The sequence below is a fragment of the Falco rusticolus genome, chromosome 20, assembly GCF_015220075.1.
Source record: "Falco rusticolus isolate bFalRus1 chromosome 20, bFalRus1.pri, whole genome shotgun sequence".
Taxonomy (NCBI): Eukaryota; Metazoa; Chordata; class Aves; order Falconiformes; family Falconidae; genus Falco; species Falco rusticolus.
Window position 1 is genome coordinate 5,580,194 of NC_051206.1, and position 18,303 is coordinate 5,598,496.

The window sequence follows — 18,303 nt, forward strand, 5'->3', positions numbered from 1 at the left end:
GGCTCTAACGGGGCGCTGCCGCGGCCGAACCGGGGGGATGCCCGTCGGTTCCCCGGTGGCATTGCCGAGCTGCCCGGCAGGCAGCTGCCTGCGCCCTGCCCGGGGGGTCCCCGCCGTGCGGCCGGCGTCCCGCGGGGCGGTGCGTGGGCGCGGGGCGGGGGGAGCCGCTGTCCGGGGCCCCCCGCCCTCCTGCAGAGGCGGGGACGCGGCCGGGGCGGCGGCGGCGGCGGCGGCAGCGCGGCCCGGCCATGGGGGCGGCCCGGAGCCGGGAGCCGCGGGGGGGCTCGGAGCCGCGGGGGGGCCCGGCCCCGCAGCGCCGGTGAGTGCGGGCGGGGGTCGCGGCGCGCGGGGCTGGCCCGGGGCTCGCCGCGGTGGTGGAGGAGAAAAACGGAGCCTTAACTGGTTAAACTGGGGGGAAAAGTTTCTTTCCTCTCCCTTGCCTCTCCTTTTCTTCTTCCCCTCTTCTCCTTCTTCTCCCTCTCCTCCTCTGCTCCTCTCCCTCCCCTCCTCTCCCTCTCTTCTCCCTTTCCTCTCCTCTGCTCCTCTCCCTCTCCTTCTCTCCCTCCTTCTCCTCTCCCTCTCCTCTTGTTCTTCTCTCCCCCTCTTCTCCCACTCCTCCTCTTGTTCTCCTCTCCTCCTCTCCCTCTCCTCCTCTCTGCTTCTCCACCTCTCCTCTCCTCCTACCCCTCTCCCTCCCCTCTCCTCCTTCAGCCACACTCAGCTTTACAGCCAAGCACACCATCCCCGTTCCCAGCAGATGGGATTTCCCAGGCTGCAGCTCACACCCGGCTGTGGTGGGAAGTCGGGGCAGCGCAGGCACCCCTTCGTTTGACAGCATAAACCTGGGTGCAAGAAGCGGGGACCCAGCAGTGTGATTCTCTGCGGTGCCGTTAGAAAACCAGGTGCTGAGGTGGGAGCTGGCTGAGGTTTCGTGGCTGGTGAAAGCCAGAGTTGGGGCTGGGGGAGCTGCTGCTCCCAGGCCGGCTTGGACACCATAAACAAAAGGGAAAGCATGCTAGCTGTGATCAAAGGGGAAACTGGAGGCATCTTATCTGTAAATGAACCAAAACACTTTCTGGAACGTAGAAATATTTCAAGTGAGCCACCTTGTGATGCAGAGATAGCCGTACTCGGGAGCTTTGCTGCTGCTTTTTCTAACCAACGCTGTGCCGTGCTGCAGGGACACCGGCCCTGCGTTGGGACCTGGTGCCCGACTGGGTGCTGCGTTTGTCCTGGAGTCTTTGCCAGGCTTTACCGGGTGGGTGACCTGCAGCCAGGCTGCTGCTTTTCTAAATGCTCATAAACATCCCTCTGTTGGCAAATGCTGGGTTCAAACAAGGGAAACAACTGCATTATCCCCCTTGTAACTGCTGAGTCCTGCCTTTATTTCCCTGCAAAGGTCTCCTAAATACAAATTAGAGGTGTTCCCAGGCAGAAAAAACATTCTATTGTTTACTGTGTGGATTGGAGCCACTCCTTTCTGCCCCATTGGACTTGGCTGCTTCTCCTTCCCACCTGTTTGCATCACCTTCAGCAAATTTTGTTTTGTTCCCCTCCAACCCTATATAATTTCCCTGGCGCTGCTCCAAGCACCAGCTACCTTCCTCGCTCCCCACTGCCCGTCCACCGTCCCTGCCAGCACCCCACGTTATGTGGCTGCGATGCTTCCTGCATTTCCCAATATCACTGAGTCCCGACTAAAATCAGGGAGCCAAGGCCTGGCAAACACCTGATAAGAACATTCCCGCCATGCAGCACTGATATTTTTAGCAAACAGAACAAAGGAGTTGATAGGGGAGTAAAGAAGCAGCAAGATGAAAGCAGATGCTTGTGTTCATAAAGCATCAGTGTGAAAATCAGGCTAGAACTTGTGTATCTTGAGCCTGTTTCTATTGAATTGCTTTGCATAAGTTCGCATTCACATGGGTAGCGTCAGTGAGATTAAGCTGTGGTTGTCATTGTTAAAATGCAGGAATAGCAGGGCATTCATTTTTGCATCAGTCCTTTTTCATGCAGCCGCAAATATTTGTATTTATTAATTTCATGGCAGTATGGTAGGGAAAAGACAGCTGGAGCCCAGGGGCTGGTTGGTGGTCTCTGGGCTCATGTGTGACAGTTGTGTTCTATTTTTGTACAGCTATTTTGATGGAATGTATAGCGATGGGAACTGTCACATCGAAGGGCTGTGAAGGGTCCTGGGGGAGCTGAGCTGCTCAGCAGCACTGTCCCATGCTGGGCATTGCTCTGCTGCCCCCAGGTGCTGCTGCAGCCTGTGATGCCCAGGTTCCCGCTGTGCCCTGGCAAGCAGATGGCAGTGGCAGAGCCCGAGGTGGGAGGAAATCACATTTTGTCTGTCTTGAATTCCAGAGCATTCAGTATTGTGCTGCTCAGTCGTGTGACCTGTACGGAGGCTGCGGCTCCGCCAAGGTCAGGAGAAGCAAAAGCAATGCGGGGACTTTGCTGTTGTGGATTTGCTCTCCTGCCACCCTGTCTTGTCGCTTGGCAGGAGTCTTCTCGCCATGGTGGGGACATGCCCCAAAATGCCAGCAGGGTTGGGTCTGGCCAGCTGCTGCTTTCCACCACACAGCTGCAGCAACTGCAAAGCGTTAGGTGGCTGTGGCAGCTGCAAAACTCCGTGTATGAGGCTGCGCTGGGCCCGCTGGCACGCAGGGATGCTGCGGGATGCTGCGGAGGAGGTTTGGGCTGGGGAGCTGCAGGGCAGCACAGCACGGGCAGGGGCTGGGGCTCTGCCCGGCAGCGTCCCGCGCTGCATCCACGGGGGTCGCTCCCGCAGGTCGCCCACCCGGCTCCCGCATCCACGGCCGGGGACGGGGCGCAAGGCGGGCCGAGGGGCGCGGCGGGCCCGGGGAAGCCGCGGGGCCCTGACCCTCCGCCTGCCGAGGGGCCGGAGAGGCTCCGCAGCCCTTGCAAATCCCATCCTGGAGTGCCCTCTAGCGCGAGCAGCGCCCGCCCGGCCCCGCCGAGCTGCCGGGAGGCGCTCTGGGATGCTGCCGTGCTCGGGGGATGCTCTGGGGATGCTCTGGGATGCTGCCGTGCTCGGGAGTTGCTCTGGGATGCTGCCACACCCGGGGTATGCTCCGGGTTGCTGCCGTGCCCGGGGGATGCTCTGGGATGCTGCCGTGCCCGGGGGATACTCTGGGATGCTGTCGTGCCCGGGGGATACTCCGGGATGCTGCTGTGCCCGGAGGTTGCTCCTGGATGCTGCCACAACTGGGGCATGCTCTGGGATGCTCCCATGCCCGGGGGTTGCTCTGGGATACTGCCACACCCGGGGGGTGCTCCAGGATGCTGCCGTGCCCGGGGTTTGCTGCTGCTGCTGCCCATGACAGGGTCGGACCCCAAGGCCCTCGTCGGGTGCTGCCACTCCTTCCGTGGCCTTGGTTTTCTGCTTGCCCTTTCCTAGGGCCCGGTTCCCTTTCCAACCTGGGCTGCTGGGAAAGAGGTTAAGCCTCTCCTCAGATGTGGTCTGTGGCCTGAGCAGGTGAGTCGCAGACTGGAGTCACCAGCATTAATCTTTTCAGTGTCACTGCAAAGGTCAGGAAACATTATGAAGTCATCTCTCTCCCCAGCATTCACTGCACATCGTCACTGGTGCACATAAGCTGTGGTGTGAATAGTTCCCTTAACTCCCAAAGTTTGCATTTTTCACAATGCAATGACAGAGCAATTTACCTTTTTACTGATGCATAGGCCTGTTTTAAACTAAGGAAAACATGATAAATATAATAGGGTGGTGTAAAAGACAACAAGAGAAAAATATTCTCATGGAACACCTTGCACCTTCTTTTCTGGAGGAGGTAAATGATCTGTGGATAAAGTGCTTATTACAAGCTCTTAAGGAGACTTATATAGCAGTGAAATATGTATTCATGTTTTACCCATGGGCTGATCTCCAGGCTGTCTCCATGATCCCCTGCTGAGAGGCTCCTCTCACCGGGGCACAGCTGGTGCCATCCTCGTGCCCCATCCCAGGGCTGGCTGCGGGGACGCTTGTCCCCGTGGGGGGAGTGAAAGGCCCCGCCGTGGAGGAGCAAAGTGGCAGGAATCGAGAAGAAAAATGAAAACCCACAAAAGATCTGTTTCTGAGCTAGAAATGGAAGTGCTGGCTTGCTGCGCCATGCCCAGAAAAGCTCCACAGCCAGAAATAGATGTTCTCCTGACTAACGAAAGGGCCAAGAATGGAAACTCCAGGTGCGTGTCTTCCTCTGAGCTGGAGCGCTGCAGCTTCGAACACGGCACGGGTGGCTGTGTGATACCGAAATACAGTGTATTTCCCTCACCCTTCCCGGGGCCTGAGGTGTGGTAACTGCGAGAAGAATGGGGTCATGGTGTGTTTTGGGACATGAGGCCGGGCAGAGGCACTGCCAGCCAGCCAGGAGGAGGTGCATCTGGATGCAGAGCTGTTATCCCTGCATGCAGCTGGCTTCCTGCAAGGGTCAGCATAAGAAGTGTGAGCAAGGGTTTACATCTTTTTGCAGCCCCTGTGACGCCAGGGCTCTTCTAGCTCCAAAATCCTTGGGGCTCCACCTGTTTGCTCTGCAGCGGAGTGCTGCTGCTCCCCTGTTCCCTGGAAAGCCAAATCAGGCTGTGAGCTGTGGGTGGTTTCTAGGTCATTCAGTGCTGCCACTGCCAGAGGCGCTGTGCTGTGCTGCCTTGCTCCCAGCTCTCCTTCCTGGAGCAACTAGGACAGCCCTTGGCCACCCAGACTGGTGATCTGCAGGGAAAGGGCTGCAGGAGCCAAACAATCCCTTCTCGTGGTATCTGCTGCTCGTGTGCTTGCAGAGCAGGTGGAGGGTAACTTATGCAACCCACAGTGTTTGTTTAAAAAAGAGGCAAAGCCAGGAAAAATAGTTCCTATGCAAGGTCAAGTGCCCATGTTTAGAGCCTCCTGGGGCTGGGGACCACTGTGCTGCCACATCAACCCCTCCTCCTTCACCCACAGGTCAGCCCTTTTATGGACCCTAACTGGGAGAGGCTGGGTGCCTGGGCAGGGTGGCTGTACATTGATCAGTACGTAGGCTGTACGTCAGCACATCAGCTGTACATTGGTACACAGGTGGTACATGGGTACATTGGCTGTACCTCGGTAGGCTGTACATTGCTGTCTAGCCCTGAGCCACTGTGTTTGTGTGGTGCTTAGCACAGTGAAGTCCTGGGCCAGGGTGGGAGGTGAGTGCAGTGCAAAGGACAGCTCACCCAGCTGCTGCGTGTGCAGGCTGCAGCCCACCATGCGGATGCAAACTGCTGGCAGGTCTTTTTTTGACCAGGTCAGCGTCCTCTCTTCTCTGCAGAAAATGTGTCTGCTGACTATGCCAAGCAGCACTTGGCAGCCAGAGGCACCGGTGTGACTGACAAAGTCAGGTTATCTCCTCAGTGTTTGATTTGCAGCCAGTGTTGTTGCCAGGCCGGGTTGGGTGCCAAGCTGGAAAGTGCCACTCGAGGCATTTTCTTAATTGCTCATCATAAACAGCAAATGGAAGCAGGCTCTGCTCTTGTACTGCTCTGGTATCTTCCTACCCCAGGGCCCTGCAGGTCAGGAGCGTTGCAGCTGGTGCTGGTGCTGATGTGGTTCAGTTCTGTTGATGCTGTTCCTGCCTGCCAGTCTCCTTCCCCTGGGCGGTGGGTGAGAGCAGGGGGGTCCTTGCTGTGTGCACTTTGTGTGTGTGCAGCCTTCACAATGGAAAGATGCTGATTTCCTCTGCTCACATGCCCCAGTTCCCCTTGTCCAACAAGGGGGGGGGGCTACAGAAGTCAGCCCGTGCGTTGTCCTTCATCCAGTGCAGCTCCTTCCCCTCAGCAGCAGCGGCAGCTTGCTCCTGCCACTGGCACTCACGCCAGCTGCTGCTCCCACATCGTTCACCTTTCTGCTTTCCCTGTGTGGTCCCTGGCAGCCACCAGCCATTCTGAAATGCGGTGATGCCATCACCCTGGCTTCTGGGTCAGCGGGGATCTGAGCAGCAGCGGGTGGGAAGCAGGAGAGGCAGGAGGCATTCAGGCTGCAGCGAGCGGTGCTGCAGAGCAGCTCACGCTGGAGCTTTCCTTATATAAAATTCATCTGCAGAAATCAGCTCTGCCACTTCAGATGGTGGGAGGTAGGCTGCTCGTTTCCGTTCACAGCAGACATAGGCAACAGGATGCTGAGTTTCTGCTTTTGCTGTTGGTTTTTTGGCTCAGCTTTGATAAGCGTCACTTAGTCCCCACTTGCTCAGTGTCCTCCATGCAGCAGCATGGAGGTTTGCAGGGCTCCTTGTCCCCTGGACCCTGGGCATGTGGAGGGCAGCGCTGTGCTGCGGCCAAGGCGTTCCCTGGGGTCAGGACATGTGAGCTGCTTCTGCCACTGACTTGCGGTGGGAACTGGCGGCAGCACCTTTGCTTTAGCTGAATCAGAGGTATCTCTGGGGACATTTGGAAGCATTGTGTAAGGGGGTAAGAGGTTGTCTTTGACAGAGGCCGGACGGTAAAAGCATGCAGCAATGACACATATATTTAATAAGGACATCAACAGATGGAGGCTTGGAAGAAAGGATCCCTGCAGGGAGGTTATTTGAGATGCTCCGCAGTGAGGAATGAGCCCTTTGAAGCCTCTGACAGAGGCCGGTGTTGGAGGCAGCCAGACCAGATGGACGGGTCTGGTCTGACCCAGAGGCCTCTCTGCCCATGAGAAGGCATTCCTTGTGCTCGAGCTGGCTGATGATTCACAGGAAAGCATCGGGCTGTGGTCTCAGCCTGCCACGTAAGCACTTTGCGTGGTTATTGAGGGCCAATAGCTCTTCTTTGCAATGGGCCGGCCTGGTTTTGCAGCAGGACAGTTGTCTGCCCTTTCCCAGGTCATCCCTGGGATGTGCCGCTGGCAGTGGGGTGAGCCAGCCTGGGGCTCGGGGAGCCGCCAGCTCTGCGGCAGCAACTGTCCGGAGCCGGTAATGCCACTGCTGCCAAAGCCCCGGCCACTCCTTGCAGCGCTTCGGATGCTGTGCAGCATCAGTAACGTTATGCTCCTCTCTCCAGCAAGCGTGTGGGAGGTAATGGATTTGGGAGTGGGAGCCTTCATCAAGGGGAAGATTCCTGAGAGAGGCCAGCATGGCAGTGTTTATTTCTGCAGGGACTGCTGGCTGTTATTTTTAAATAACAATAGTTTAATAAATAAATAAACTTGCTGCCACGGAAGGATATAGCATCAGCCGGGGCTGTTGAAGTCGGTATTTCCTTGGAAAATGGAAGGGGCAGGTGTTTCCCTGCCCTCTGCCCCTCTCCCGTCGCTGCCAACCCCTCGGGAGCGATCCGCTCTGCCTGGCTCTGGGCGGGGGGGCTGCCCTGGGGGGCCCCTCGCCCGGGTGGGCATTCCCCGGCCAGCACGGGGCGTTTGCTGGCACGTCCCTAGTGGAAGGACCCCGCGGTCCCACCGGCTGCGTTACAGCACAGGTGCAGCCCCGAGGAACGAGCGTGGGACAGACCGGGGCGGGGGTGCTGCTGGTGTCGCGGGGGGTGTTACTGGTGTTGCAGCCCACCGCCCTCTCGCGTTGGGGCTTCCCTGGCGCGGGGGGGAGGGGGCAGGGCAGATCGCAGCACCCCGGGAGGGGCTGGGGGCTGGCGCCGGGCGGGGCACTGGGGGCGATGCGCCTGAGCCCCGCGTTTGAGCAGAAATCGGTGGATTTGGGAGTTTGCTGGGAAGGGAGGGGAACGGGGGGGGCGGCGCAGCGGCCCGGCAGCATCGCCCGGGGGGGGGCTCGGGGGCGCCCCCCGCATCCCTGCCCGCACCCCCTGCGCCAGCGGGCGGGCGGCGGCGGGGCCAGGGGCGTCCCGCGGGCCGGTCCCTCCCGGCCGGGCGGTGCCGGGGGGCGGCGGGGGCGGGCGCTCTCCCTGCCGGCGAGTAGTACGGTCCGGGGGAGGCCCTTGGCGGCGGCGGGGGCGGCGCGGCCGCAGTGAGCCCGGCGGGAGCGGCGGGAGCGGAGCGGGCCGATGGCGTTCAGCGCCTGGCAGCTGCTCTCGCCGGTGCAGTGGGCGCGCTGGACCTGGTCGGCGGTGCGGGGAGGGGGCGGCCCCGAGGGGGAGGACGGCGGTGCGGCGGAGGACGCGCCGGCGGAGGGCACGGCCCCCGGCTTCAGGCAAGTGACCCGCGCTCCCTGCCCGGCTCCCACGGACGGGGACGGACACGCGCGGCGTGTGGGGCTGCGCCCCTGTGTGCTCCCCGCCCCCCCCCCCCCGGCCCTCGTGCTGCCTGCTCGCTGCCTGCCACCCGCCTGGCTGCTCGGGGGGGGGGGGGCCCTGCAACCCGCTTGGCTGCCCGGGGGGTCCCTGCCACCCGCCTGGCTGCCCAGGGGGGCCGCCGCCTGCGCCGCGGGTGCGGGGCACGGGGGGGGGCTGGCTGGAACTGGGCGCTGCTCGCCCGGGGAGGTGCTGGCGGGCACAGGGCGGCAGCGCCCCCCGAAGCCTCCCCTTTGGGAAGATGCCGGCAGGGCTGCCGTGCCCTCAGCGGTCCGTGGTGGATGCTCAGCTCGGGAAGGACCTGGCAGAAGCAAGCCCGGTGGCTGGGCCGAGAGGAGGGTTGGGGGCGTGCGGGGGGATGCTCATGATGTTGTTTCACCTGCTCTCCCTTTTCCGTTTGCTAGCGTGTGCCGCTGGACAGGAGAGCGGCTGCTGCAGGATGCCTGCGGCCAGCCGGCCTGGGAGCCGGCCTGGCTGAATATGTAGGCAGTGTGGAGGATGTCAGAGCTAGCCTTGAAAGTGGTAATTCCTCACTCTTTTCCCCCCCTTCGGCAGCTCGGACTCCAAAGGTAATTTTGAGACCCCTGAAGCAGAAACACCGACCCGCTCGTCACTAAAGGAGTTCTGCGAGCCACTGCCCGGATTGCCGGAGCCCGAGGCCAGGACCCAAGGTAAAGAGCCAGCGTGCACCTTCTGCTCTTCGGCACTCCGCTCCGGATGCGGAAAGGCAGGGTGGGGTCAAGGAGGAGAAGTCGCTTGTTTTGAATAATGCCTGCCACATTTTTTGTGGTTAAAGGCCTGGATAGTTCAAATGCCAGTACTCCGGGCTGTGTGCTCTGTGAAGGGCTATTCTCTCACTTGCGTGAAACGTTGATTTTATTGAATCACTTTGGAGGGAGGGGACTGCACTGCAGGCTCAGAAAAGTCAGTTTGCCCCCCTTGGCTCATGCCTGTGCAGTGCAAAATTATCATTGTGCTCTCCTGCACCACCAGTTGCACCCTCCTGCTGCGCTGGAGCCAGGAAAGCAAAGGACTGCAGGAGGCAGAGCTCTGCACATCAGGCTCTGTGAGCTGCCGAGCAGGGCTGAGGCTGTGTCCAGGGATGCAGAGACTGGAGCCGGGACCGCTGCGATGGATTGATTGAGAGGAACCAGGGATGTTGTCAAATCATTTTTGTCAGTTAAATTGCCCTCTGCCACTTCCCCAGCTGCGGGGAGTGGGCTGCTGGCTGGTGGGCACTGCCCCACTCGTGCCTTGCATGCCACTCGCCCTTGGCTCTTGCGCAGGAGCTGACGCGGTGCAGGGTTTGTCCTCCCCCCGGGCAGGTCGGTGGTGGAGGTTTCGTTGCATGTCTCTTTTCCCTGGCGTTAGTGGCCAGGTGTCTTTGCTATGTAGCTGCTGTTAAAGATGCAAAAGCTTGATGCTGCTAAACCCCGTTTCTTGAGAAACTGCGAGGGACCTGCTGAAAACTCAGGGAGTTCCCTTGGCTGGCAGGTCCCGTGCTGTTGCTGGTTTGTCCTTGTGTTTCTCGCCAGCTGCTGCTTCTCTGAACGCGGCTCCCCATTAACCCTTGGCCTTTTGGGGAGCAGCTCCTGCCGTTGTTGTACCCTTCTCTCCAGGGGGAATTGGGGTTGTGGTCTGTGTCTTGGTGTTTATGTCTGTTTTCATGCTGCTGGGAGGCGGCTTTGAAGCTCTGGCACCTCTGCATTAAGTGCTGGAGGTTATCAGGGCAGCGCAGGGGGGACAGCTCCGCTTTCCTCTGCTCTCTCAGCAGAGCAGGGTGGCTGTGCAATGTCAGAACATCTGTGAACCCTCGGGGTGTCTGCAGGAGGGCATCAGGGCATGGGGCAGCACGTGGGGGGCTGGGAGGTCCCAGCTGCGCCATCCTGAGCATCTTCTGCCCTCTCTTGCCTGACTGCCTCCCGCTGCTGCAGGGCCCCTGGTACACGATTTGCAATATTGGGCTTTTCTTGAATGCCCACAGCAGCAGGCTGGTAGCTTACTGCTTAGCTGGTTTCAGGTGCTAGCTTGAACCAGAGCCTGGGGCCTCCCCATGCAGGAGCCCAAGCACTGCCTGACCTTGGTACTATCGAGGTGCTGTGGCTCCCCATCTGCAGTGTTGTTTCCCTGTTGAGATAGCTCTGGGTGCCCGACCATCCATCCCTGTGGAAGACACAGGTTTGTTTGCCTTAATCGAGAGAGCACTCGATTCACACTTCTGACATTCCCAGCTCTTGGAGTAATCCTTCCTTTTAAGAAGGGATGATAGAGACATTACTTTGGCAGATAATGCCTGGGGAGAGGGGAGATAAAGGATTTCCTAGTAGGTATGAGGCTCCTTTCTGCCAAAGCTCCTGCTCAGGAGAGCATGTTGCCTCAGACATCAGGGTGTCACCATCCCCGAAGCGTGCCTGTGCCCCTGCATCCTGGGTCGAGCAGTTCCTCGAGGCCAGCCTGACACAGCAGCGAGGGAGCCGGCTGCTCCCGGCACACAAAGGTCGCAGTGTTGTGGGGCCGAGGGGATGATCTCTGGCAAAAGCTGTTTTTTCCATGCTGGCTGGTGGAGAGCGGGATGTTGGAGACAGCAGAGCCAAACCCACAGTGCCACTGTGCCCAGCTTCATGCCATCCCTGCCCGGGGCTCCGGCTGCATCTCTTCAGCACCTCTGAAATGGTGGAGGGAAGGGATTACCCGGGTGCAGCTGTGAGTCTGCGGTGTGCTGGCATGTGAAATCACTGTACCTTAGGTAATCACTGTGTTAAGGCCTCATCTTTGCAACGCTGTTCTGCAGCAGCATGTGCCCTTTTGTCTGGCTGCGGCTCGGAAGCTGCAGCGGTAACAAACGCTGTGATCGGAGGCGATCCAGTGTAATGGCTGCTTGTCAGCACTGAGACAGCCGAGCTGTCGCCTAAGGTGGGAGCTGCTGCCCTGCAGTCCTTGGGGAATCGCTGCTGCCAGTGCTTACGTGCAGCTGGGGCAGCACAGCGGGGCAGCTGCAGGAGCCCTGACCTGTGGGCAGGCACAGCATCTCCCGGGCTCAGAGCAACCGGGAGGAACAAGCACACATCTGTTTTATAGCTGCAGTCTCGCCCTTACTTGGGAGTAAACAGGGTTAGGAAATTTGTATGACAGAAGCTGTGACTCCAGGGGCTGGCCGCTCAGTGTGCAACTGAGAGGTGTCCTGGATGCATTAAGCCGTGTTCTCGGGGACAAAAATTCAGCCAGTCCCATCGCCCTGGGGAGGGGGCTGGAGTGAGGCTTTATGCCCACTCAGGATCACTCAAACAGTTTTCCTCTTGCCACCTCGGATGGTGGAAGCTGTAATTCTGTCCCATTCAGGCTAAAGTTATCTTCAGTCACCTGTGAGAAGAAGATATTCTGTGCAAGGAAACCAGCAGCAACAAATATGGAACCATCAGTGACAGAGCAGGCTCATCAGCTTTTACTTCTGTTACTCTGATGCAGGGCACGTGTTTTCCGGTGCGTTAGTGGCAGCATCGTTTGCCGGTATGCTAATTCTTAACAGAATAGATTTAAAAATAGACCAACGTCTGTTAAACAAAAGCGGAAAGCCAAAAGAGGAAAAAAGTCGTTAGCTACGTAAGCCGAAGCTGAATGCACCAGCCAGATATCCTGTGCTCAGCCTGCGTGTGCGAGCGAGCCAGGAAAGGGAGAAATGTGTGACTCAGGCTGTGCACAAAGCATGAGCCGAACCAAAGGCTGCAGATAGTGGAGGGGTTGTTCTCGCCGGCGTTTGGCATTCAGGGCTGTGCAGAGGATCATTGCTGCTTCACTTGGTTGCTGTATGTGGGATGAAAAGGGCGCGGAGCCTTTGCATCGCAGCGCTGCTGCTGCCAGGCTTTTCTGATTCATTTAAGGGAGCAAGGGGTGGCATCTAGGAAAGCTGTTTAGTTAGTTGGTGTTTGTGTTTAATTTCAGCCCAAGGAAGACAAGCATAATAACAACTATAATGTACACGCACAACACGCCTATTACTGCAGTGCCAGACTGTCTTGTCTGTATGTTTTTCTTTAGAGAGTATAAAATCTCCATTTTCACTTTGTACTATCCCTCCACATACGCTGGCTGGACCAGAAGCAGGTTTGCACTCTGCGCACTGCCGGTACAACCGCTGTTTTCAGGGATCCAGAGTGCTGTTTCGCAGATCTATTTGGGATGGATCCTGGAGTCACCGAGCTTGCCGTGCTGCTGGCAGTGCCCGTTTTCATGTCGGGAGTAGAATGTCCCCACCTGCAGGGCACAGTGCCCAAGGTGAAACGGGAGAGCTCAGGGTCACCTTGGAGAGCTCGGGATGCGTCGGAGAGGCACTCGCTGGGATGCCTGCGAGAAGGGCTGGTCTGAGGGGATAGCTGCGTGCGGTGGGTCGGCATGCATGGCAGCCTGGCTGCCTTCTCCCAGGGTACCCAGGGGCGTGCAGCACGGTTTGGTCCCGGAGGAGGGTTAGGGCAGCGAGGCGGCCGGGATGGGCAGGCGTTGGCTCTTTCTGCAGGCTGGGTTCCCTGGCAGGAGACGTGAGCAGAGGGAGCGTGTGCTGAGCTGGCGCGACGGCTCTCCAGCATGACTGCACGGGGGTGGTGGGGAGCTGCGCTCACTCTGGGATGTAAATGCATGCAGAGGCTGTGGAGGAGCAGGGAGAGCCGCGTGCAGCTCAGCTCACAGCGGTTGGGAAGGACTCCCTGGGAATAGGCAGTGCTGCACCGAGGTTATCACCATGCTCGTGCCCAGCAGAGTTGGGCAGCTGTGGGTCTGGAGGGCAGACCTTGGCTCTTCTCAAGCACCCTGAGGCCCTTCGGGTCGCTAGTTTCTGCATCCTGTGTAATTGTTCCTGCAGGAACACACGCTTGGGTTGTTTTGGCAGGTGATGGGAGGCTGTGTTGGAGGCAGAGGAAACACACAGGAGGAGGAGCCGTGGCTGGGGCTGGGGGGCTTGGGGCCAGGCTGTCCCCCCAGCCCTTTTTGGGCTGAAGGACCCATGTAGGGTGGGTTTGCCTGGGATGCCATCACCATTCCAGGAGGGGGTTTTGTCCCGTTCTCATCAGCAAGACAAGGCTCTCCGTTCCTGCGAGAGGCAGCTGAAGTGCTGGGTGGTGCCCCAGGAGCACCCGTGGTCTGGGCAGGTCCAACAGCAAGGGCTCTGCCCTGCAAACCGGCACAGTCTTCATCCTGGCAGTGCTCTCCAGAGAACCCATTGACCTTGAAGCTTTGCCAGCCTTTCTGCTCTGTACGGAGCCATCTCTGTCCCAGTGCGAGCCCATCCCGGGGTGGCCTCAGCCCCTGAGGCTGTGGTCCCCCAGGGAGGTGAATACCTCAGCCCAAGCAGGGCTGAAAATGGGACTCAGGGGCATTACATGAGTGTGCGGGGAGGGCAGGAATAGGGTTCTTCTGGCAGAGGTGGCAGTCTCCTCGCCACCCCTATTCCTTCCTCTTGGTTCCCTCGGGCTGTCGCACTGAGCGTGGCTGTTAACTCGCACAAGGGATTAATACCTGTCTCATACCTGGGACCTCTCCAGACAAGGGGAAAAACCCCACCAAGCCTGGGGGAGGGACAGTCCTACTTCAGAAGATTGCCGGAATTGCAGGTGCACTCCTCAGCTGTCCTTCCCCCGCACCTTCTGTCTCCCAGTATATTCCAGTTCCTCAGGTCTCAGACTGGCTGAGCGGGCTGTGCTGCAGGCAGAGGGAGTGGAGCAGCAGAGCTGACTTGGGTGCAGAAAATGAGTGAATCACAAAATTGGAAGACCTGGGCGGGTGGTTCTTCTAATTTTTGTGAAGCAATGATTGTTCTGGGTGATGATCACATGCGCCGGCCCGTCTTCTCTGCCGGCCCTGCAGGCATCCACAGCAAGGAGAGGTGGTTTGCGTGCGGGCTGCTTGTTATTCAAGAAGTAATTGCTCTTTGCCTGGGTTAGAAACCAGGATGGGCTTATGTCTGTGAGAACGGCAGCTGCAAAACCTTCTGGTGGGAATGTAAAATGCATTTAAAAGGTGCCTTTTGCCCTGACTTTGAAGTCTGTTCTACTCAGGGCTGTCTCAGTGAGGTTTAAAACATCTGAGCAGCACAGCAAGTGTAATAAACAATTTTTTTGAGTCTGTTAAGGAGGTTTTCCTGGTTCCTAATTATGGAAAGACCTGGCAGGCGCTGCCTTGGACTGTTTTCTGGCTGCACTCCAAGTACGTATCCACTGGATTTGTGTTTACTGATGCATTTTCTGGGGCAGCAAGACCACATCTATTTGGAGGGAGCTTTTTTGCCATCTCAGGGAGCACACAGCCCCTCATGATTCATTTCCGTGGCTTTTAGCATCCTGGAGATCAATTATGCAAACCACGAGCCATCAGCTGAGTCAGGGTGGTTGGCTCAGTGTCCTGGATTAGCCCTGGGACCAGATATTTGCCTGATTCACTTTTCTTCTTTTGCCAGCCTGTGACTGGCTTGATCACAAGCAAACGTGAGCTGGTTGCAGATGCCCCGCGACAGGAACAGCCTTTCCAGGGAGATGCGCTCAGGGCTGTGGGTGCATGTGGGGCTGTGGGAGCTTGTTGTTGGCATCCGCTGGCCAGACCTCCTTCCTGCAAAACACGGGCACGCTTGACATGGTCCCCCTCCAGGGCTGTCACCCATGTGCCAGGGCAGTGTTGCAGCAGTGGAGGGGGACAGGCCGGTTTCCCCTGCACAAGCTCTGCATCACCCGTGCTGCTGTTCCCAGCCAGGTTTTCAAACCAGTTTGATCCTCAGGTGAGCACTGGTTTCATTCTGCCCTTGGAGGAACTGGCTGGGCTGCGCCTCCCCAGCAAGGTACCAGCAAGAGCTGGGATCCTGTGCACTCCCTGATGGGTGCTGAGCACCCCAGCATCTCGTTCTGCCTTATGCTGGGAGTCTGTGCAAGCATCCCTGGTTGAGATGTGGAAGAAGAGCTGCAGATGAGCTCGGCGGAGGTGACACCAGGTGTTTTCCTCTTGTGCCTTTTGCACACCTGTGCTGAGGTCCTGGCTGTAGGTGCTTGGTGGGTGTAGCTTTCAGGATGCCTCTGTAGTTAAGGAGCTTCCCCATCCTCTGACAGCAAAGAAAAGATTAAACAGTAAAAGGATTTAGGGGAAGGGATTGGAGTAATAGTGATTAAGTCATGGATCAGGATTTGTGATTAAGGAACTCTGACAGCAGTGTGGTGAGCTGTAAATGTGCAGGCAGGATTTCTGCAGGCAGAGATGCAGGCAGCATGTGGCTGAGTTCTGGTGGGCAGGATGTGAATCACGGGTAGCTGTGGTGCTGAGCCGCACAGCTCCGAGCACCTGCACCCTGCTGCTGGCAGGCCCTTTCCTCTGGGCTTGTTGCTCTTTGGGGGTCTGATGGCTCTGCTGTGCCCCCCTTCCCTCCCAGGGTGAGGGCTGGGGCGTCAGGGGAGAGCAGCAGTGCTGTCAAACCCGTTCCTGCACCTGGCGGTGCGGCAGCTGTGCCCTGGGGAGCGGTTTGCGTTGGGCAGCTTCCCTCTGCCTGGTGTACATCCAGCTCCGCAGCCCTGCACCATGGCACCGCGGCTGATCCCCACATCCCCTCTGCAGCCCATGACATGCTTATTAATTCAGCATAGCATCCCGTTCCCTTTCACCCCAGGGCCTGCTTGTTCACATCTTGCAGTGTTTTTCTCATGTTGTGCTTCCCTGAATTCCTCTCAGTGATTTTTAACTCTCCACCCAGGTGAGCAGTGACTCCCTGTCACTGCCACTCCCGCTCGGATGTGCATGTTTCTGCCCTGGGAGCAGCCACCCCAGGGTTGGTCCTGGCCGGCATCTGGCCCTCAGGAGCCTCGCTGGGCTTTGCAAAGCCCCCCAGCACTGCTGCCATCCTGCGTAGGAGCAAGCGGCAGGGAGAGGAAAGGCATAAATGGAGATGTTGGTTGGTCTGCTGGTGTGGTGCAGAAAATGCCCTTGGCATGCAACTTATGTACGTTCCCTCCCCTGCATTCATGGGCTTCAAATTTTACAGAAGGTGCTTGAAGCTGGAGTTACGCAGTCATCCTGGCAGGTGGGGAAGCTGAACTTTGGGTCAGTGAGTCTCTTGTAAAATCTGACCCTGGAGCAGCTGTGAGGAGGGGAGAGAAGCCCCTCTGGAAGGGCGTGCATGGCAGGTGGGGGTTTAACCAGCTCCTTTTATCTTTTCAGAGCCAAGTGGCCATGGTGACCTGCTGGTAGGGGAAGCCATCCGGGACAGCTTGCCTGGGAAGCACCCCAAAGATGAGGCTCAACCAGAGATCGGAGCCCCTAAAGCCAGCTTGGATATTAAAGGGGAAACCAACTCCGAAGACTCTTCCCTGACACAGCCGCCAGCTGAAACCCAGGCTCCAGCTGTGCTGGGAAGCAGGGCTGACGCTGGCTGTGCCGCTGTGCCTGCTGCAGAGCTGGCCCCGGTGCCCCATGCGGGCAGAGCCACCCGGGAACGGGTCATGTCAGGAGAGGATGTGGTGGATGCCAGCACGGGGCTGGTGGAGCCGAAGGCAGATGCCGTAGCCCAGGAGTCCTCGCCCAGCCGGGGCCAGCTCGGGAAAGGAAAATCACTGGGGAAGAAAACAGAAGAATCCACAGAGGAGACCCCGGTGCCCCCAGCATCCTACCGGTTTGACCCTGAGCAGTACGATGAGAGCGTAAACCCCTTTGTGGCAGGGGGCTGCCGGCTGCAGAGCTCCCCCCCGGCGGCCCTGCACCGCTTCCCCCATCCTGGCGGCAGCACCAGCGAGCTGGGGGGGGACCTGGCCCCGGAGCCCCAAGGGCAGGTCCTGAAACCCGAGGTCGATTTTACAGAGGGGGGAGAGAGCACGGAGGCCAGGAGAGCGACGCCCAGGAAGGGCAGCAAGATCCTGGCCAGCAAGCTGACGCCGAAGAGACACCGGGAGCCCCCCCAAAAACCAGGCGAGGATGCGGAGAGGGGTCCCACAGAGCCACTGCCCCCCCGGGGCTCCCCCCGGCTGAGCCCCGCGCTCTGGGACAGCCCAGGGCTCAGCCCCTTTGGTGGCAGCTCAAACCTGCCGACTCTCCCCAAGGGCTCTTACCAGTTTGACCCTGATAACTTTGACTCCGTGGATCCATTTAAGCCCACCAAGACCCTCACCAGCACCGCCGCTGACTCCTGCCCCACTGCCGATAACAGCCTCAACGAAATCCTCGAGTCTCAGACGCTGGAGGTGCAGGATGATCTCGTGAAAGGCAGAGACTCCCCGAAGAAGCCCAAGTCGCGCCTGATAACGTGAGTGCCGGTGGGCGCGGAGCGGGCGGGCAGCTAGGGGCTGGCAGCCCCCTCTGTTCCCCCGCGCGGGCAGAGCAGCGGTGGCGATGGCGGTGGCGATGGTGCTCCTGTCCCTGTGCCTTCTGAGCGAGCCTGAAATACCGGCGTGCACCTCAGGTTCTGCTGCCACCGCAGTTTTATCTGCCCCTCATCCCGGGCGGAGGGGCTGCTCCCCTCTCTGCCGGCACCCCGGTCACTCAGGAGCGGATGGGAGGGGTGGGTGTCCCAGAGCAGCACTGGTGTCCCGGGTCCCAGACAGAGTGGGGTGGGCTAGATCCCGGGACTGGCTTCGCAGGATCACCTCTCTGGGGAACCCTCGGGGCTCCAGCTCGTGGGGTTGAGGTGCAGTTGCTGTGGGGTCATGGAGCCAGAGCAAACCTGTAATGGGGGCTTGAGCCTGTGGGGTTTGCTGAGTGCCCCTGGGGGTCTGTAGGTCTTCTGGGGCTTGTGGGTGCAGGTCGGGTTAATCAGATGCTGCTGGGACATTCTGTGAGCTGCCACTGAATTTCTCTTTTTGTAACCAGGGAAGAGAAGAGAGGCTGAGCAGGCAGGTTGTTACTGCTTTTGTCATACCGGCACAGGGGGTAGGGAGCCTGTTGTGCCTTGCTGAACTATTTAGGTACTTTTTTACTTCCTGAACTGTGCTATTTAAAACCCCTGTGCAGATGGTGACATTTCACAGTGCCTCCTGGGAATGTACACAGCATTACTCCCCTCCTCTGGGAACAGGTTCAACGGCTAAACCTTGCTGTTTTCTTGGTATTTCACCTGTTGTATCACAA

At 58.7% G+C, this 18,303-nt stretch overlaps 1 protein-coding gene across 3 annotated transcripts in view; it reads left to right on the forward strand.

The window, feature by feature from the left end:
* The first annotated feature begins 237 nt into the window (after positions 1 to 237).
* The window catches only part of TACC1 (transforming acidic coiled-coil containing protein 1), a 33,814-nt gene continuing 15,748 nt past the window's right edge, over positions 238 to 18,303 (forward strand). The window contains exons 1-3 of one of the 3 annotated variants that reach the window (XM_037371448.1): positions 238 to 319; positions 8,779 to 8,894; positions 16,405 to 17,482. In XM_037371448.1, coding sequence (XP_037227345.1) covers positions 249 to 319; positions 8,779 to 8,894; positions 16,405 to 17,482 — 1,265 coding nt within the window. In that variant the 5' untranslated portion in view covers positions 238 to 248. Of the gene's footprint in view, positions 320 to 7,929; positions 8,124 to 8,778; positions 8,895 to 16,404; positions 17,483 to 18,303 lie in introns of those variants that run through there. The other 2 variants (XM_037371446.1, XM_037371447.1) reach the window with 2 other exon arrangements.